At 37.7% G+C, this 22,651-nt stretch overlaps 1 protein-coding gene across 1 annotated transcript in view; it reads left to right on the plus strand.

Annotated features, from left to right (window-relative positions):
• The window catches only part of adprh (ADP-ribosylarginine hydrolase), a 32,337-nt gene extending 15,882 nt beyond the window's left edge, over positions 1-16,455 (plus strand). Inside the window, exons 3-8 of the mRNA XM_056468924.1 lie at positions 3,919-4,027; positions 4,125-4,223; positions 7,415-7,520; positions 7,614-7,880; positions 10,330-10,408; positions 12,097-16,455. Of these exons, the coding sequence (XP_056324899.1) occupies positions 3,919-4,027; positions 4,125-4,223; positions 7,415-7,520; positions 7,614-7,880; positions 10,330-10,408; positions 12,097-12,237 (801 nt within the window). The 3' untranslated portion in view covers positions 12,238-16,455. The remainder of the gene's footprint in view (positions 1-3,918; positions 4,028-4,124; positions 4,224-7,414; positions 7,521-7,613; positions 7,881-10,329; positions 10,409-12,096) is intronic.
• Positions 16,456-22,651: the final 6,196 nt, after the last annotated feature.

Here is a 22,651-nt window from a genome sequence, read left to right on the forward strand (position 1 = left end):
TGCTACTTTATAGCTGTGGTAGGCATTTCTCTCCATGTTGCAGTGAACCCAGTTGACCAAACACAACAGACTGGGTCATCGGACCAATCATTGCAGATTAGCTTTGTGCTGAGGAGGGGTTAGGGAACAAATGAGTCACTGAACAAATCATATGGGAGTCATTGGGATAATTAGGTAGAATTAAATGCATATAAGCATGAAAATGTTTTTTGACCTTGCATGCATATCAACCTGTTGTTGAAACTGCTAATTCATTCAAGCATGCTGAGATGTACCAATTTAAGATTATTTATCAAGTAAATATGTGAAAAAAGATAAATGACTAAAATCTGCCTTTTACACAGAACTAAATATTTGTTGGAAGTGAATTTTGGAAGGTGAATATGAAGTATTGAATTTAGCCATGAAATTGTGTGATTTTTAGTTTAAATATTCACACCTTAAATAAACAACAAAATTTCAGGACCTTAAAATACAAACCATTTCAATTCAAGACATTAAAATACAATCAATTGTTAATGGAATGCATTTTGTTTCAGTACTATTTAACAAGCTTTTAATTTCAAAATTAATTTAACTTTTTTTAAATTCAAATACTTTTGCTATTGTTTTTGTTCCAAATAGGGAAAGCTTTTATTCCTTCCTGTTTGAGGAGGGATTGATTATCCCCTCCTTTTAAAATGTAATGACATTATTGGATTGCTGAAGTGTATGCTTTTCACAATCCACCATTTTGTTTTTACTATTTTCAGATATTGGCACAGGTATCATTTTCACATTATGCACCATGTTGTTTGAATTACTGTTACTGTAAACTTTATTGTCCCCTTCGGTGTGTTCTGCAGTGTAATAGCTTCCTTTTCTGGTTAGAAACCTCGACGAGACTCTGGGAGATCGCTAGATGACCAATCACTCTGAACATTAAGAAAATGGGCCAATGAATGCCTATGAGTTCAATTCAATTCAATTCACCTTTATTTGTATAGCGCTTATACAATGTAGATTGTGTCAAAGCAGCTTCACATAAAAGGTAACAGTAAATAGGAACAGTGTAGTTCAGTTTGTAGTGTTTAAGTTTAGTTCAGTTTAGCTCAGTTCAGTGTGGTTTAATAATCACTACTGAGAGTCCAAATACTGAAGAGCAAATCCAACGATGCGCAGCTCCACAGATCCCGAACCATGCAAGCCAGTGGCGACAGCGGAGAGGGAAAAAAAACTTCACTAAAGGCGGAAGTGAAGAAAAAACCTTGAGAGAAACCAGGCTCAGTTGGGCACGACCATTTTAATTTCTCCGCTGGCCAAACCTCTTGTGCAGAGCTGCAGTCTCAGTGGCGGAGGCTGGAAGCTGGCCTCAGCGAAGACTCGTCTGTCTCTGGAGCGTCACAGGAATCAGTCTCATGTTCTCCACTCTTCCATGACCATCACAGTAGCTGCTCAGGATTCGGCCAGGTCCAGGATATAAAAAAAGCTTGGGATCATCTCGTTATTGGTCTTGGATCGAATCAGTGACTCTGCATAGTCTGAGGGCCTCGGGAAGAGTATCCCCAGGTGGAAATGGAGAATAAAGAAAATAATTAGCGTAGCTGATGTTCACAGTGTATATCAACAAGATGCATAACATGTGTGGAAGCCCCCTAAGTGGTGCACTAAGTGTATGCTTTACTGAACAGATAGGTCTTTAATCTAGTTTTGAATGGGGAGAGTGTGTCTGAGCCTCGGACGTTATCAGGAAGGCTATTCCAGAGTTTAGGAGCTATAAATGAGAAGGCTCGACCTCCTTTACTCGACTTTGCTATTCTAGGTACTACCAGAAGCCCTGAGTTTTGAGACCTTAAAGAGCGAGTTGGATTGTAGGAGACAGAAGATTGGTTAGATAAACAGGAGCTAGATTATTCAAAGCTTTATAGGTAAGAAGCAATATTTTAAATTCAATACGAAACTTAACAGGCAGCCAGTGTAAGGAGGATAAAATTGGGGTGATGTGATCAAATTTTTTAGACCTGGTAAGAACTCTGGCAGCTGCATTTTGTACTAATTGAAGTTTGTTAATAGAGGATGCTGGGCAGCCAGCAAACAGTGCATTACAGTAGTCCAGCCTAGAAGTCATAAAAGCATGGACTATGAGTTGGCAGAGCACAGCTCTACAGGTGCTGGTCATTAATCATTAGCAGAGTATATAACCAGCATGTGTAGGAGAGTGCTTCAGACTTATTGCTTCGGAAGCCTCACGTGACTGAATAGATAACATCTACTGAGTTGAATGCAGAGAGATCAAGGTTCATGCACCCAATGTAGGTGATGACGCAGACAGCGGTGGTTGAGATGGGTGATTCTTCGATCCCTGTGTGCTTACTGTGAGGCCATGACTGTTGCACAGCTGAGACCGCGGCTTGCACTTGCAAAAGTGTGAGCCACCCCTGTTGTTCCCCACGAAAGCGATGAGCACTCAGGCAGATCTAAGGATTACGGTGGGGGCTTATCTGTCCCCTCTGGACCCGCAGACCCACACTCCTCCACACCGCACCCTATACAAGCTTCAAGTACTTGTGGCGGTTCATCCCCTGTGGTGCCTGCGTTTCCGCTCACTGGAGATCAGATACCCATCGCAACATCAGAGGGCGAGCTCTCATGTTCACATGACAGAGCGAACCCGATACCACCCTCCAGTGTGCAAACCACTGTCACACATATCTGTGTGAAATCTGTCAGAAATCAAACACGGAGAGTCTCGAAAACGCTTTTGTAATAGGAACTACTTTCTTCTGCCATTCTTACACATCTGCAGACTTCAAAACAGCAGAAACCGTTACTAATCCACAAAAGTCACTTTAGAACTAGTATTTAAATGATTCTCTAGCATAAGACAGTGCTTCCAACCTTTGGTCCCATTTAGGCCAGTTGGCATTTCTGTGTGGAGTTTGCATGTTCTCCCCATGTTGGCGTGTATTTCCTCTGGGTGCTCCAGTTTCCCCCACAGTCCAAGGACATGGGCTGTTTCTCAATATACGTGCTTTAGCGATCTTGCGTCCTCATGGTCTCGTGTAATGTCATCATCAATAGCCAAAGCTCAGTTCCAATACTCAAGACTGCAAGAATGGAGAATGGGTGAAACTTCTCAGATGTGTTCTTGATATCGCTCTAGAAGTTCCATAAGTCATTGCGACTGGAGGTGGGAAGCGCAGCATTTTATATAGATTTAATATTAAAAGTTCAGAGATATAACTTATTTATCTCAGGAGTTTCCCTAAATGAAACGATGTAAGTAAACATTATCATGAAAATCTTAATAAAGGCATAAACACATTAAGGGTGTTTATTTGCTGATTTGTATTAAAATCTGTTTTGTTTGTATTGTGCAACGTATATTTGTTAAGTCTTTATGCATTGTATATTTTGTGAAAAGGGTAAAAACAGTCACTGTATGAATGCTGTTATGTTTAAATAACTTTTGGTTAAAGATGCGCGAGGGTCATGTGACCATCAGAAAGAACGCAGCATCTCATTTCTCACAGGACACGTTCGCTGTTCTCGTGGTCTCCCGAGTTTGTTCTTCCGAGGTGACCTAGCAAGACCGGTCTTCACAAGAACGCAAGTCCATTCTCTGCGTTCTTGGAAATAAGAAACAGGCATACACTATACCACTATACATGCACCAACCAAGTTTCTGGAGAGCTACCTTCCAGAGGATTTCAGTTGCAACCCTGACCAAACACACCTGTCTGTAATTATCAAGTGCTGCTTCAGGTTCTATTGATTGGTTCAGGTGTGTTTGATCAGGGTTGGACCTGAATTCTGCTGGAAGGTAGCTCTCCAGAAACAGAGTTGGTGACCCCTGCTGTGAATCATACCACTTTTTTTTAATTTTTTTTATAAGTTTACAGTTCATGGTAAGCACCATAATTTATTATGTCATACTAGGAGCTACAAGAGCTTGGAGGGCTGAAAAACATCAAGGTGGAGCTTCCTGATTGGCCAGTTAGTGATGATACAGTACTTCACTTGGCAACTGCTGAGGCTCTAGCAACAGGTGGGTCCAGGAAGTGGGTGAATTGAATTTAACTTTACAGAATGTTAGTGATAATTCTGAAATTCAATAAATAGTATTTGTCATTGTTGCCTTGAAGCAAAAGATGGTGAGGAGTTGCTGCATGAGGTTGCCTTCCGCTATGTGGAGGGAATGAAGGACATGGAAGGGAGGAAGCCAGGACCATCAAGCATTTTAGGTATGCGACTGCACACAAAGGCATTGAAGAAATACATAACAGACAAACTTAAACACCTCTGATTGGCTGTTACATTTAACAGACATTTTTATGCTATAGTTTGTGCTATTCAAAGCAGTAATAATTATAAAAATTATCTTACAGACCCAAATACTGCAAGATGCTCATATCTGTCTTCTAAAATACGATACGCAGTCCAATAAATTATAATAAACCAATTTTTAAAATAGATGATATATCTGAATCCGAGGTTTTAAACATTATAGACTCACTTAGAACTTTAAAAGCAAAAGACGCTTATGGATTAGATTCTATGTTTTTAAAAACATAAAAGGATATACTAGCTGGCTCTATCACCCATCTAATAAAGCTTTCAATTACACAAGGTATATACCCAGATGCTTGGAAATTAACCATAGTGACACCGATTTTTAAAGCTGGCGAGCAAACAAATGTACAAAACTATAGGCCAATTAGTATATTGCCTACAGTTGCCAAAGTAGCAGAGAAATGGGTAGCACAGCAATTGATTGCTTACTTAAATGCGGGACATACCCCTTTACATCCAATGCAGTTTGGATTTAGAACTAATCACTCAACCGAATCTGCTACTTGTTATCTTATAGAGAATATGAAATCCAAACTTGACAGAGGTGGAGTAATAGGAGCAGTTTTTTTTAGATTTAAAAAACAGCATTTGACACAGTAAATCATGAGGTACTCCTTTCAAAGCTCACTCTTTTTAACTTTTCATCAGAGGCAATTATGTGGATGACTTCATATCTAACAAATAGGAAACAATGTGTGTGACTTGGTAATAGTCAATCAGTATACAGAATCAGTAATTGTGGAGTTCCTCAAGGATCCATTCTGGGCCCTATTCTGTTTAGTCTGTATATAAATGACCTCCCACAAGTCTGTCCTAATATTAATATTCAGATGTATGCTGATGACACAGTTCTATATGTGCACATGAAAAACAAACAACTGGCAGCAAATTATTTAACAGAGGCATTAGTTCATGTGTCTGATTGGTGTGAATCATATCTTAATTTGAATACAAGTAAAACGGTTTGTATGTTTTTCTTACAATCATTGACATTTACCCATCATCCTGATGTATTCGTTAAAGGAGAAAAGCTCAGGGTTGTCTCTGATTTGAAATATTTAGGTCTAATTTTAAATTCACAATTGATATTCCAAAAGCATGCCAAGAAAGTCACTAAAATTGTTACATTTAATCTGGCCAACTTAAGGCATATATGACCTTACTTGACTAATGAAGCAGCAAAACTTTTTATGCACTCCATGATTTTTTCTCATATTCAGATTGTCTTAATAGTTGGTCACACGCAAGTAAAACAGTTTTAAAATCAGTTGAATCACTTTATAAAAGGGCACTTAAAGTATTTGATCAGAAGTCTGTTAGGTATCATCATTGTAATATAATACAAAAACATTATTTATTGAGCTCTAATAATATGAAATATTTGGCTGATGCTTGTATGATTTTTAAAAATTTAAATGGATATGCTCCACCCCCTTTATGTGAGTTTGTAACACACAAGAACAATATTGGTCAAGCAACACGATCTGTTACCAGGGGAGACTGTGTTGTGCAGTTCAGATGTACAACTTTTGCACAATCAGTCTTCTCAGTTAGAGCCAGTCATTTTTGGAACACACTTCCCATTGATTTAAGGGGTGTTACAAATTATTCAACTTTTAAATATGTTAAAGAAATGGCTAAAAGCAAATCAAGTTTGTTATCATGTGTAATTATTTTGTCTAACATTTTAAGAAATTCTTATTACATGTTTTATCCTGTTGTCATATGTAACTGTTTTTGTATGTGTGATGATGTGTTTTTTGATTTTATGTTTTTTAATTTTTAAGTTTAAAATCTGGCCAGGGGCAACAGATGAAAATTAGCCCTTGTGGCTAACTCTGGCTTATTTACAGTTTCACTGTTTATTAATGAGCATTGTCCCTGTTAAATAAATTAAATAAATTACAATATAAATAATTATATGTGCAGTGCAAAATCTTTATTTGCTATGGTTAACAAACTCACTAATCCTCCACATCATGTTAGTTATGGTTTTGAGAGACTTGTAAATAACTTTTCTCATTAGTTTTCAGACAAACTAATGTTAGCTAAATGAAATCGGGTGGGGGGGGGGGGGGTATTTATATATTTTCATTTGTCAAAGACAATCAATAAATCTAAAAAAAAAAAAGAGAAATTATGACCTGTTACTAGAGCACAAATGTAATGTAGAAAATTCATTCTCACTCACACACACTGTACTGTACACATATGCATGACTGCCATATTGGAATGAATAGGAAATGCAAAAAAAAATGTTTCATTTGCATAACAACAGTAAAATGGTATGAGATCTAATGCTTACACACACACACACACACACACAACCAAGCAGGTAGGCACATACATACACAACCAAGCAGGCACATACAAAAACACACATATAAACAGGCCCCCTATCTGTCAAATTTCTGTGCCATTATTTTGTGAAAACAGACATGATATAAAAGCAAATAAATATACCATTTAAAAAAAAGAATGATTCTAAATGTCTTTTCTAATGTTTATATATTCATACAATCACTACAATGTATTACACATGTTTTGGTATGAGCTGTTGGCCACATTCAGAGAAATGAATGGCTTTCTATGGCCCTCTGCTGGACAAAACATTTTTTTTTGGGCTCCTCACCAACCAACAGATGGCAGAATTCTACATCTAACACCTAGATCAACATCCAGAAACAACTTAAATTACATTTAGTTACTTTTTAAAGAGACATTTTCATAAAAAAAAACTTTTCACATACAGTTATCATACCACATATGGTATCTTCAGTCCATAAACATCTTTAAGTGTTGTGAAAAGGAATGGCAACATTACAAAGCAGTAAATGCTTTACTGCTCAAACTTTTTTTAATGTGTTACAAGAACCAAAATTGGAAAATGTGTTTATTTAAAAAAAAATTATAAAAAATCATGAGGACATTAAATAATATGCTGTTATATTGTATGAAATGAAATACAAGTCAAAGTAAATTTAGAAATCACTTCTTTCTTTCTTTTAATTTGCGTTTTTCATACTGTTTCAAATTTTTCTGTTTTGAGGTTGTATATCTTAATTTTCTTTTATGCCTAAAGGTATTTCACAGTTGCGGCCGGGCACTGAAGGGGGTTATAGAGTACCTTATAACCCAGAAGCCACAGGTTGTGGGGCAGCTATGAGGTCCATGTGCATAGGCCTTAGGTGAGGAGCAAATATATTTCTTTTTTTTTTTTTTTTTGCAGATATTTACAGTATCAGTAGTGTTAGGGAAATGTAATTGTTTTTGCTTCACAGATATCCTCATCCTTGTCAGCTGTCCTCACTAGTTGGAGTTGCTGTGGAGACTGGAAGAATGACTCATTCTCATCCAATTGGTTTCCTTGGAGCAGTGGCGTCAGCATTATTCACTGCCTATGCAGTCCAGCGCAGACCAATCACAACCTGGGGTCTGGGTCTGTTGGAGGAAGCTTGTCCTGTCGCAAAAACCTTTGTCCAGTCTACAGGATACGCTGTTACTGAAACTGAGAGAGACTGGGACTACTTTACTGAAAAATGGAAATGGTGAGAAGCTGACCGTGGCTTAGACAAATTTTTTTGTTGAGATTGTAAGATGTGTGTATATGGATTACACAATGCTGAAAAACAGTAATATCAATCATAATTTTATCAGCAATAAACATTGTTTAAGTATTTTTCTAAACAATTTAAATTTTATAGTTTGAAACTAAAGTTGATGCAAAGTCACATGATATGAGGTCACTATAAATTTGTAGCGATTAGCTGTGAAGTCCAGCAGAGTACTCGGCAAACATACTCCTACAGGCTCTTGCTAGCTTTTTGCAGGCACTGTGAGCTATGGCTGACTCACAGCAGTGGGCTTACTATCGACTCATTGTGATTAGCCCTGAATTGCAGACAGCCCACATGATTCCCACAAAGGCCTGGTGTGGTCCAGTGCATTCAGACCTAGTGCAGGACCCGTGAGAGTTTGCTTATTGGCAAATTATTGGCCTTTTAGTACTGCCCCTGCATGGACAGCCCTGATCTAGCCCCCAGGAAGCCCACACTTGCCCTGAAATGTGGCCAACATTGGCCCAGCACGGGTGGCAATAGCAGTTCCAGGACCCCTCACTATTTTGGGACTGTATTTAGTACACTGGTGGGCTATTGCTTTGGAACTTTTACAGCACACTTTGACCTGTGGACTTTATTAGGGTATGCCGCTGTAAACTTTTCAGCTCACAGTTTCCTGTTTTGTTGTGTTTTTTTGGTACTCTCTTTAACTGGTAGTCTCTGTTAATTAAGCACAGAGACTGAAATTGCATTAAGAAAAAATATATAATCCAGATGTATAGTGACAGAACTTAAACTGATTCATTGTTGTAGAGAGATTTTAGTGCAGGCACTAGTCACTGTCGGGCCAGTGCGAGCCAGGGCTGTCATCAGGCTGGCCAATAGCCCAGGAGCTTGAGCAATGAGGCTGAAATCATATCACGTTTTCACTGTAGGGCCAATAGCATCGCATCATCTTAAAATGGTCAAGAACACAACAACTGAAGCACACAAATTACAGGTTGCTGTACAACATTTAATTGTCTATACACAGATACCATGTATTTTTATTTATTATATTTGTTTACTTGTCGACCATTGTGCATCGAGTGATCTCACCAATAACGGAAGGGCGATGACTCCACCTATAATATAGAACAACAATATAAATAATTTAATAATATATAAATAGTAAAACGTTATATACTACAAAATAACAGAAAAGCAGGGGATTGCTGATGGTTTCACTTTAACAAGATCACCTGTTTTTAAAGATCTGATGAATAATTAGCCAAATATTATACATAACATTTCAAAACTCTTCCATTGTTTTTAGAAAAGATCTCAGATCTTTTTTAGATAGCCATACCCTTTGTAAAATGAAGGTTGGGGAAGGGGGGTGTCGCTGACAAAAATGAGAATCAAGGGGGGTGGGGTTGTGAGAAGTTGTTTCTAAAATAGAAATTTCAGGTGTTGGTTTGGACAAAAACCCTTTTTAGTATGGAAAATATTTCTTCCATCGCGTGTCATTGTTTTTAGTTAGAAAACGGTTCAAATCAGCCTTAAATCAGACTTTAGGCTTGATAGTCAGACCCACTTACCTCAATCTGGCAACCTGCTCTTGTGTGGACTCAGAGGAGGAGCCAAGTAAAAATGTGTTTTGATCCAGGAGTGCAATACCTAGTTCTACCACTGGGTGTCAAACTTACATACTGCACCTTTAAGGATTATTTTATGCAGCACTTTGTTATTATGTTATTGGGATGCTGGCTGTACTCTGCTCTAAAGCAAACCATGCCAGACTGGATGAGAGTGATGGAACTTCCTGCATACAGGGTGGCTGTCACCATCTTTCCATCTACTGTGACCTATCATGATGGGGTGCCTGGAAGCATGGTACAATGCACTATGCAGCTGGCCAACCAGGTTCAGTCAGCATGTGTTCATCTGCTGGGCTGGGGACCACTGGTCTGCTAACTGGTCTTGGGGTGCCCTCTGCTGGTCACCATGGGTTAATCAGCCTCCGGGGCAGATTAGCTTCTTTCTCTCTTCTGCATCGCGAGCTAAGGTGGGGCTGTGTCATCAAAAGTCAATATAGTAAATTGTTTGGCAGCCCATACAGAATACAGCCTCACCAGTTCAAATATTTCTCCTTTTAGGGTATAATAGTCATCATTGTTTGGGGGCTCAATGGAATAATAAGCTTGCTGTGATTTCTTGGTAAGGAAGGGAGGCAGTATGTAAGACCAGTCTTTCTTTGGCCACTTTATGCATAGGTGTCATCCAGATCACAGTATATATAAAAAATAAAAGCAGTTCGCAGGCACTGAGCAAGAGTTGCTGTTTGAAAGGTATGTGTCCGGCTCGGACAGAAAAACAGAGGTTGCAATTCAAATAAAGAGAGTTTATTCAGTATAATGATGAACAAAGACAGCTGCCGTTCTTCAACCACCCGCAGGAGAACGCAGACTGGTAGACGAGCAACAGAAAATCCGCCGCGAGGGCTGGAGCCGACGAGAAGACTGCACAGATTACAGGTAAGGAAAATAAAGTTAAATAAGAAATCAGGTAACTGGACTAGATTAGACTGGTATTAAAGTAAGGTCTTCTTCAAATGAGAGAATGTCCATAAGCTTTAATCAACACAAAAATCTGGAAAACTGTGACAAGACAGGGCAGGTATTAGTAAAGAGGTGAATTGGATCAAATAGAAACAGGTAATGCATGCGCGCCAGCGCTGATTGTAAAAGGGAACAGCTGAAGTGAACAACAGAGCAGATATGATCAAACCTGACTCATGACAGTACCCCTCCCCCAAGGAGCACCCCCTGGCGCTCCCAGAGAGAGAGAGAGAGACTGTCGAGAGCGAGAAAAGTCCTCGATGAGCGAGCGGTCTAAAATGTTCCGGGCCGCCACCCAGCTCCTCTCCTCCGGAACGTATCCCTCCCAATCGACCATAGACTGAAAACCCCTGCCACGGGGACATGCGGCAAGACTTTTCTTGACTGTAAAGATAGGGGCATTATCGACAAGAGCGGGATGGAGGAGGGGGAAGGTCTGGAGGGTGCGCGAATAATGGGTTTGATACATGAGACGTGGAAAACGGGGTGAACGCGCTGCATCGAGCGAGTAATCAGAGGCGAACAGCCGCTGTATTGATTATCTTGGTGATAGAAAAGGGACCAATAAATCTCTGAGTGAGTTTACGAGAGGGAGACTGTAAAGGAAGGTTACGAGTAGAAAGCCAGACCTTCTGACCGCAGACACAACGGGGAGCCTTGATACAATGCTGATTTGCACTGCGACGTGTTCGTTCGCTAGTTTTGAGTAATGATTTGCTCGCTCTCTGCCAAGTACGTCGGCAGCATCTAATGAAAACTTGTACTGAGGGTAGTGATGCTTTGAATTCTTGTAATAGGAATAAGGAAGGTTGATAACCCAAGCAACTGTGGAAAGGGAAGAGACCAGTAGCTGATGTGGGCAGTGAGTTATAAGCGTATTCAGCCTATCCCAACTGCTCGCACCAGGAGGCTGGATTGTGGGCGACTAATGTGCGGAGAAGATGGCCAAGAATCTGGTTAATGAGTTCGGCCTGCCCGTTCATTTGGGGATGAAACCCGGAAGATAAACTAACCATAGCTCCAATCTGGCGGCAGAATTCCTTCCAGAATTGAGATGCGAACTGGGGTCCACGATCGGAAACAACATCAGAGGGTAAGCCATGGATCTTGAATACATTATCAAATACGATTCAAGCTGTCTCTTTCGCCGACGGGAGTTTGAGTAGAGGGATGAAGTGCGCAGCCTTAGAGAACCGATCGACCACAGTGAGAATAACGGTATTCCCCATGGGAAGAATAGTTTCGGTAGGCTGCTCGTATTCTGTGGTAATAAATTGACGAGATAAATAATTTAACGTTTTTGCTACCGGTTCTATAGGAGATCATGAAATCACAACGGCTAAAGAAAAGAGCCCATCGCACTTGTCTGGCATTAAGTTGTTTGGCCGATTGAATGTAGGGTTTACAAGGATGGGAGCAGAGGAGAATAACTCCTTAAGACGTCTAAAAGCTGCTTGGACCTCCGGATTAAGTGATAAGCGTTACATAAATCCAACTTTGTGAAAACCTTAGCGCCCTCCAGGACATCGAAGGCTGATGCCATGAGTGGTAATGGGTAGTGGTTCTTGATGGTAATGCTATTTAACCCTCTATAATCTGTGCAGGGGCGCAAGGATCCGTCCTTCTTCTTTACGAAGAAAAACTCTGCTTCAGCCAGAGAGGTAGACGGGACTGTGGTTCCTGCTGCGAGTGATTCGGTAAGATATTTCTTGGGTGCTTTGCGTTCAGGAGCAGACAAAGAATAGAGCTTACCATGGGGAGGAGTAATCCCTAGAATGAGATCGATGCTGCAGTCATGCGAAGGGAGAGAGGCGGCCCGGGAGCGGCTAAACACCAATTGCAGATCGTGGTACTCCTCTGGAACACCAGATAAATCTCTGGGCTCCTCCTGTAACACAGAAACAGACACAGTAGGTACAGCAGAAATGAGGCATTTGACATGACAAGGTACACTCCATGATAATATTGTCCCCTTGGACCAGTCTATGTGTGGGTTATGTTGGATAAGCCAGGGATGACCCAATACTAAGGGAGTGAAAGGACAGTGAAATAACTTGAATGTAATTGTCTCTTTGTGATTGCCAGAGACGGTGAGATTCACAGAAAGATCTGTTGAGAGGTCGTCCATCGAGGGAGTCCATGGTGAGAGGAGGGTTGAGTATCTGAAAAGGTACCTTAATGTCTTTGGCCCATTTCTCATCCAGAAATTTCCCCTCTGCACCAGAATCGACGAATGCCGTGCAGAAAATGGATGAATCCATAGTGTGTAACGTGACGTTCAGCGATGAACGGGGAAGAAGTTGATGCCCTCGCCAGTACTCCCCTATCTACTGATGAGCCAGGTCTTTTACTGAGCGTCTTTGGGCGAGATGTCCAGCGCCTACACAGTACATACATAATCTCGCCGTGATGCTGTCTCTCCGCGTGTGAGAGACGCATAGCACCCAGTTGCATGGGCTTCGCGTCGGAGAAAGACATCAGTGGTGAAGGACCCGGACAAGGAAGAGTAAAAGTAGGAGATGAGCTGTGGAAACATTTGCGTTGATCGAGGCGTCTGTCCACTCAGTGAGCCAATTCCACTAATGGGTCGAAATGGGTGGGGAGATTGTGAGCCAGCAGCTCGTCCTTAACCTCGACGTTGAGACCATCCAGACAACGGGCTGCGAGAGCGGGCTCGTTCGAGTCGCAGGTGGCTGCCAGAGTGCGGAACTCAATTGCATAGTCGGCTGCTGATCTTCTTCCCTGGCGAAGAGTGGAGAGGCGACGTGAAGCCTCGCATCCATGGACTGATCGATCGAACACCTTTATCATCTCCTGCTTGAAACTGGGGAAGTGATAACAACAATCAGACTTGGCCTCCCACTATCTCCCCTGTCTCTGGCTTGCCCGGTTAGCAGGGAAATAACAGACGCCACTCTGGCGCGATCATTAGAGTAGGTGTTGGGTTGGCCACCTCGCACTAAGTCAAGAAGGACCGATACTCAGTGGACTGACCTGAGTAGTGCGGGGGATTGTTGATCTATGGCTCCGGTGGTGGATGGGAGTCAGGTGCGGAGTGGACTCGTGACGCAGGCTTTCTAGCTGAGCAGTGAGCTCGGTGACTGGAGCGGATAAGCTCTCAACTGCGTGTCTCGCAGTTGCCAGCTCCTCCTCATGCCGGCCCAGCATAATGCCCTGCAACTCCATAGCAGAGCGAATAGGAGAATCCCTAGACTGTTTCATCCGGTATGTGTGGCCAGATTATTCTGTCAGGCTCGGACAGAAAAACAGAGAGGTTGCAGTTCAAATAAAGAGAGTTTATTCAGTATAATGATGAACAAAGGCAGATGCCGTTCTTTAACCACCCATGGGAGAACGCAGACTGGTAGATAAGCAAAGGAAAATCTGCCTCGGCTCAATCGGTTTCAACAGCGAGAAGACTGCGCAGATCACAGGAAAGAAAAATAAAGTTAAATAAGAAATCAGGTAACTCGATTAGACTAGACTGGAATTAAAGTAAGGTCTTCTTCAAATGAGAGAATGTCCGTAAGCTTTAATGAACACAATAATTTGGCAAATGTGACAAGACAGGGCAGGTATAAGTAGAGAGGTGAAATGGATCAAATAGAAACAGGTGAGTAATGCATGCGCATCAGTGCTGATTGTAAGAGGGAACAACTAAAGTGAACAACAGAGAAGATATGATCAAACCTGACTCATGACAGTATGAAGCAGCCATAGCCAGTTTCAAAAATCTAAAATTCTTTTTTCCTTTTTTTTTTGCCTCCAATACAACACTTAAGATTATCAAGAAAGAAGGTTAAATCCATCTCTGGAGCACACATAAGCACATCATAAGCACACTAGTAGTCTTCCTCAATGGTCTACTTGAACTCTTCCTGTGCCTGTGTTTTTGCTTCCACAACCGCCTGGATTCCAGCACCGTTGACTCCTCAGTACCCATCAGTTGCCTCAGGAGTCCCACAAGCCAGCCATGCCTGGTAGGAAACCTTCTTTAGCTTGACAGCATCCCTTACCACCACAGGCACCACAGGCCTTGCATCGACAGTTCCTCATGGCTGCATCAACAATGGAGTTGGAGAACATGGACCACTCAGACTCAGTGTCTCTAGCCTCCCTCGGAATCTATTTAAAGTTTTTCTGAAGGTGAGAGTTGGAAAGCCCTCTGACATCTGGTTCAGCAAGATGTTCCCAGATAACCCTCACAAAGCGTTTAGGCCTGTTGGTCTGTCTGGCCTCCTCCTTTGCCAGTAGATCCAACTCACCACCAGGTAGTGAACAGTTGACAGCTCTGCCTCTTTTTTTTGTCCAAGTGTCCAAGAAATACAGCTGGAGATTATATGAAACAACCACAAAATCAATCATCAACCTCCGGCCTAGGGTGTTCTGGTGTCATGTGCAGTGATGGACCTCCTTCTGCTTAAACATGGTGTTTGTTATGGACAAACTATGACTAGCACAGAAATCCAAGTCCTTACTCCAGGGTAGGGCCCGTACTGCAACATCTCAGGCTACGTAATGGTCCTTCATTTCATTAGACTCATAAGGTTTTTTGGACCCCACTTAGTGTGACCTGTCAACTGAACCTTTTTACTTTTGGAGACCCTATCAGGGGCATTTAGCATTTAACAGGGTTGTTCTTAGTCTATTAATAAGTTATGGGTGAGGCTCATCTCCCATTCCCTTTAAGAGTCAGTTGTGTCCCACCATGGCGCATTTGCTATTTACATGGCAGACTTTGTAAGTGGAAAAACTGAATGCTTCACTAGCAAGAAAACAGTTAAGCAGAGCATCTGCAGTGCAAGGATAAAGAATGAGCCTCCTCCAATCAGCCTTTACTTCCACTTTCTTTTTCTCTCTTTCGTGGATAAGGCACTCCACTGAAGACATCCATTAGCCTACATAATTAATTTTGTTTAAGCGCACAAAACTATTTCTAAATTCAGTTCTAATTTCCGGCAAACAAATAAATGAGCAATAATAACGAAGTGTGGTCAAAAAAACTGAATTATATCCAAACACCCGTGCAATGCCCCATATGGTCCAAAACCTGACAGGTGAACAAATCTAAGCTTATTTGTAATAAAGCAAATATAAATATGCTAATAATAAATAATACTACTAATAATAAAAATAACATTATACAAAAGCCAGTTGTCATGAATAAGTTGAAAAAAGCTCCCGAGATGAAGATGGCATGGAGGCAGTGGTTTTATATTTATGTAAATAATAATTTTGTAATATTTTATCTTTTAATTGTTTTTCATTTGTAAAGATATTTGTGTATTGCTGTACATTCTGTGTGTATTAAGCAATGTGTAAGCGAGGCGCACAACTGACGCGATCTGTGCTGGACTTTAGACCTGCTTTCAGCTGGCCTATTGCACAGTCTGTTTTAGTCTACAAAGAGTCTACAAAGTGGCGCAAATGGATTTGCTGTTAAAGGGCACATAGTTTGCCCCTTTTTTATGATTTAATATTAATATTATGGTTCAATATTAACAATATTGTGTCACTTCCTACTACTTCTGTTATACCAGTGTTTTCGAATGAGGATTGTAATCGCTTTCTGTTTCATTTTGTCAACAATGTGAATACTGTCAGAGCAAGCATTGTGCCATCAGCTGCCCCTTATAGTGTTTCAAATCACAGCCCTCCAATTCTGGACTCTTTTTCCCATTACACTAAATGATTTAATTGAGTTAATGGGTGTGATGAAGTTATCCTAAAGCCCAGCAGATATTTTGCCTGAGAGAGAGGAATATGGGGCGGCTTGTGTCAAGAAATTTGATTGATGACGGCCACGCCCCTTTTAGGCGGGACTTCCGGTTTAAGCCCCGCCCCTTTTTAATATACATTTAATAATTCCGGTAATTAGATTCTTATCAGTTTAATTAAAATAATAATTCCGGTAAATAGATTCTTATCAGTTTAATTAAATGAATAATTCCGGTAATTAAATTATAATTCCGGTAATTAAATTATAATTCCGGTAATTAAACAATAATTCCGGTAATTATATTCTTATCAGTTTAATTAAATTATTATTAATTCCTGTAATTAAATCTTAATTGTAATATTAATTATAAAAATAGATATTATAATATTATTAATTAGATTGTAATCAAATGAAATAAAATATATCAACCGTTATTAAAACCATATTTTAATTATTGTACTACATTATATTATATTTTAAATATTGTACTACATTATATTATATTTTAATTATTGTACTACATTATATTATATTTTAATTATTGTAATACATTATATTTTAATTATTGCAATAAAGTATTATAATTATTTAGATTGTAATCAAATGAAATAAAATATATCAACCGTTATTAAAACCATATTTTAATTATTGTACTACATTATATTATATTTTAAATATTGTACTACATTATATTATATTTTAATTATTGTACTACATTATATTATATTTTAATTATTGTAATACATTATATTTTAATTATTGCAATAAAGTATTATAATTATATACTATTATACACTATTATATTATACTAATATATTTTATTATATTTTAATATAATTAATAAACTATTAGTATCTCCCACCTGGTCTTGCCTGCGCTCTGGTATGACCATACTGGCTCGATGTGTGTGTGTGTGTGTGTGTGTGTGTGTGTGTGTGTGTGTGTGTGTGTCTCTGGTATGGGTGTTGGGCTGGGTCTTGGTAATTTGAAGACGTTTGAAGTCTGCTTGTGAAAGATAGAAGGCATATCTGATGACTGTTACATCATATTTTCTATATGGTGTTAGGAGATAAGGAAAAATTGTTGGTCGTTAGACCACAACCAGTCAGATGCTTCAGAACGATAGAATGATGAGTCAATCTTTGTCCTAATGTTAAATAATGATAGGAAATTGCTGACACGACATACAACTGCCAGAACGTGGGGTGTGTCATCTGTAGATGGTATCGCTCTATGTGTATATAAATATATATAGACCTAGTAACACAGTGACTGTTATGTCAAAGCCATGTCGGCCTTCGAAGTAAGCGCCTTTAATAAACGCAAACGTTCGGCTACAGGTCTATTGTTCAGTGTGGTTCTGTCCGGCTGTTTAGGCATCTGTGAGTGTGTGTGTGTGTGTGTGTGTGTGTGTGTGTGTGTGTGTGTGTGTGTGTGTGTGTGTGTGTGTGTGTGTGTGTGTCTCTGTTTGCGTGTGAGAGAGGTTGATTGATCAACATAGGCGAATATTTTATTACCATGAATATCATGGATGTTTAACTTTATTTTAAGGTTATAATAAACAATAAACGATCAGCTATGTTGAATGACCCATTTCTAATGTAATATATCTCATACAATTTTTTAATCTATGATACAGCCTGATGATTATTCCCGGTTAAATGTTCAATCACAAATAATTTAAAATCCTACACATACATATTATTTTGACACAATATAAATATATTGGTTCATACTGTTTAAATTTTGAATTCACGACATTGTATTTAATGAATCTGCCTTTATTATTGCTCATTAATAGGTTTTCACATTAGTTCACATATATATTAAGAGAGGCAAAGGATCACCAGTAACGTTATTTTAATGATTGTCCCGAACACATTATGTTTACAATAATAATATGGTATACGACAGAAAATCTGTATTGACCGCCTTATTTTAGTCTATTTAATTTTATTTGATATTAACATTAACCACCAATATACGTTTCTGTGAATTTGGCTGTCTGTTATGCGAATCAACAAACACCCGCACGACACCTCGGTCAGATTTCCGCATCGCAGCTTGAAGCGCCAGCAGGTCTCGGTGATAAGGTAAAAGGTGTTTGTCCGCCGTAATAAACAACGGTATTTTCCAGAGAGATCTGTGAAAACAAACAGCGGGTTGTTCCGCAATATCCTTTTGAAGTTGAAAGTGACCTGCGCTCCTGACATCTCTGAGCACAAACATAGACCTCTAGCACCATCTAGTGGATACTCGACAAATATGTATTTATCTATTTTTATATATTTATTTGGTTTAACCCTATTAAATGATATTGAAATGAATGATATTTAGCATGGTCTGAATAACAAACGTTTATATTACATCAGTGTACATTCAATAGTCTAAAACACCGTATTAGTTACAATAATCATATTAGATCTTTTATCCAAACACAACTGATATTTTAATTAAAATTACAAGACATTTATAACATCATTAAAACAGTAATATTACAATTAAAACTGTTTCCGGATATTTATTTATATATTTTCCGGTTACAATAATAGATATTATCAATGTTTTTATATTTCATGCATATATAGTTAAATGTTTCGTTAAAGATATGTATATATCCAGCTTATTTCATTACGATATACATGGTTTTAACGATACTCATTAATAAATCAAATAATTATAATCTACCTGGTCATATAAGGTTGTCTATATTTCTACTATTTTCTATATATATATATATATATATATATATATATATATATATATATATATATATATATATATATATATTTGTGTGTGTTTCTTAAAGTAAGACTTTCATGCCATTTTTATTGCCCCTTATCGTTCTCTGACACCTGGTTCAACCCCCATCTTTTCTTACTTAAATACTACGGTCATTACGAGGGTCACCCCACAAAATCTATTCATCTGGACAACACGCGGTCGAAGTAACTCGTCTCCTTGATCAACTCCTCTACAATACTCTTTTTAGGAGTTATGGCTTGTCGTAAGTAAAATACTATTATCATGTAATTCAATATTTTTGTAATACTTCGTCGACCAAACTGCATCCTGCAATATTTTCAATCTATCAGCTTTTATGTTACAGAATTAAATTCTACAGAGACTGCTGCTTTTAATGCCATCAACCAATACTGTGAGTAAATATTATTATATATGGATATTTTACATGTTTTATAATCGTTTGTTTTTAATTCATACATTTCTGCTTTATCACGTAGTGCATCCTCGGCCCACTGCTGATAACCTGAGTCAAGAAGGTAAATATTTTATTTAAATGAATTAATCATGGTCCATTGTTACAGTGTGTGGATTCGAACCTGTATTGAAAATGCACGTGGCTCGGAGACGAGCGCTTTACATACAGGCCACAGCATTCGGATGTATATTCAGAGCTCTTTAATGTCTGTAGAAGGGCTCTGCCGTACGGGCCCTGAATCTGTTATTAATAAACTATTTTCACTTTTCTGATTTAGATCTAATTGAGGTTATTGATTTAACCTTAGAGGATGAACAAGAAGCGCCCGAGGTGGTTCAAGCGCCGTCGGTGAGTTCCACGCGGCCGGAAAAAAGAAGCATTGAATACACCCCTGTTTTAAACAAGAGACGGATAATTTATACACGCGTACAGGAACAGCAAACTGAATACGACGGCGACGATGAAGACGAACGGGATTTAGGTAATGTATCATCTTGTTTTATACGGTTTAAAGTTATGTCGTTTATTACTGGTGATTTGTGTGTGCGTCTACGCGGCCGTCCCAAGCGTACACAGCCGTACACGTATGTTTCGTGCACGAACGCTCTGAATGCTTAATTTATTAGCTTAATTTTTATTTGCTAATATGTACTGATATCTGTTTTCTTCTGTAGTTCCGCGGTCGCCAGCTACCAGCCCGCTTGGACCTAATGAAACTATTTTTGAGATTCATCAACGTGAGTGTTATTTTATCAATGTAAAATTACATTAAACAGTTTTACTTAAAAATAATATAATGTATTGTTTATATTTTACTTACTACTAGTTTCTAAACAATATATTAATAACATTACTTTTTTAATGCTGTTTCAGAGATGACCTCAGAACTCTGGAGTGATAACGGTGGATCCGCCGATGGCTACGACTCAACGCTGGGTGGCGATAGCAGTCCTGCATATACCCCTCAACAACCATTAGAAGAAGAAGAAGAAGAAGAACACGTGTTGGAAGAGGACCCGGATGTAAACAAAGAAAACACAGCCGGTGTTTTAACCAGCACTCTGCTGGTTATGATCTAATTCAACAGTATCTGGACCGAAATGAGGTAAAAATTAATCAGATATCCGAATATGTTGTAAATCAGTTGCGATCTATAGATGAACAGCAGAGGGCCACCATTGAGAAACTGACTGAAGTCCAGAATATACTGTGCAAGGGTGAACGCGATTGCCACATCTTGAGTTCTATGGTTTGTTCAATTAAAAATTCGCTGGTACATAAATGATTCCTGAATAAGAATGGTTGGTTTTATCTCCCCATTGTTAGATTTTTAGATGTTAGATAAATGAGAACATTATGTTTGGTGATTTAGTTAAAGATTTTTGATCAATCCTATTAAGTTTTTATTTCTTCTTGTCAATTCACTTGCGTGTTTACCGATAGAGTTTTACATATTAAACTTGTATTCAATTATGTTTAATTTGTTTTTGATTTTACATTTTAAAAAGATGTATTCAATTTTGTATATTTCTATCTGAGTTTTTACATTGAAAAATGTATTTGGTATGTTTAATACTGTTTCACCTATACATTTAAAAAAATTATGTGATTTTGCTTAATTCTGTTTGTGTTTTACATTTTAAAACTGTCTTCAATATTATTTTATGCTGCTTGAGTCATACATTTTTAAAAATTTATTCAATATTGTTTAATTCTGTCCATTCATACTTTGTATTTCTGTCCATTCATACTTTGTATTTCTGTACAATTATCATGTTATTCCATTACTGTTATTGTCGCTAATGTATTTCTAATAAAATAGATCTAGTTTGTTTCTATTTTCATATGAAAAAATAAAACAATAAATAAATAATAAAACAAGATTAATATAGAAATAACTAAAATAAAATAAATCAAAAAATAAAGTAAAGAATAAAAATAAGTGTATTCATTAAAAATAAAAGTTAGAAATAAATTATTAATAAAACTAGAATAAACTTAACAATAAATAAATAATAAAACAAGATTAATATAGAAATAACTAAAATAAAATAAATCTAAAAATAAAGTAAAGAATAAAAATAAGTGTATTCATTAAAAATAAAAGTTAGAAATAAATTATTAATAAAACCAAAACAAATTTAACTATAAATGATCAATAAAAGAAATAATTTCAAAATAAAAAATAAATAAAATAAATCAAAAAATAAAGTAAAGAATAAAAATAAGTGTATTCATTAAAAATAAAAGTTAGAAATAAATTATTAATAAAACTAGAATAAACTTAACAATAAATAAATAATAAAACAAGATTAATATAGAAATAACTAAAATAAAATAAATCTAAAAATAAAGTAAAGAATAAAAATAAGTGTATTCATTAAAAATAAAAGTTAGAAATAAATTATTAATAAAACCAAAACAAATTTAACTATAAATGATCAATAAAAGAAATAATTTCAAAATAAAAAATAAATAAAATAAATCTAAAAATAAAGTAAAGAATAAAAATAAGTGTATTCATTAAAAATAAAAGTTAGAAATAAATTATTAATAAAACCAAAACAAATTTAACTATAAATAATACTTTCAAAATAAACTAAAAAATAAACTGAAAGGTTAAATAAATAGTAAAGTAAAATATTCAATAAAAGAATTCATTAAATTATAAAAAAAAAAAAGTAAAATAATCATTAAAAATTCAAAAATAGGAATCAAGTAAATAAAATAACTGTAATGGGTAACGTAAATACCACGGATGATACACACAAAAACCAGCCAGATCAATCATTATCAGTTACAACACAAGACCTATCGAGACGCCTACAACTATATTCTTAGACGATTTCCAGTTGAATTCTAGAGACGATGCGTTTAACATCAATCCTATTTTACAAAGTCCAAATATAGATGTCATGGATCAGGAAAATGAATTAAATTTGACAGAATACGACCGATTGATATTATCTAGCGAACAGGGCGGTGGTGCACTAACTCAGGATGCTAGCAGTAGGCCGTCAGATATCCCGATTGACTATGATCAACCAACGACTAGTAGTGTGATAGATAAAACAACGCATCCGTCAGTTGACGATGATCTGCAACCATCAACATCCGATATTGTTGATCCTTTAGGTCAACGACATATCGACATTGATACATTGTTGCGAGAGGGTGGTGACGTAAACGAATATCATGTTTTACCAAGACCTCGTTTCAA

Source organism: Danio aesculapii, chromosome 12, assembly GCF_903798145.1.
Source record: "Danio aesculapii chromosome 12, fDanAes4.1, whole genome shotgun sequence".
In the NCBI taxonomy this organism is placed as follows: domain Eukaryota; kingdom Metazoa; phylum Chordata; class Actinopteri; order Cypriniformes; family Danionidae; genus Danio; species Danio aesculapii.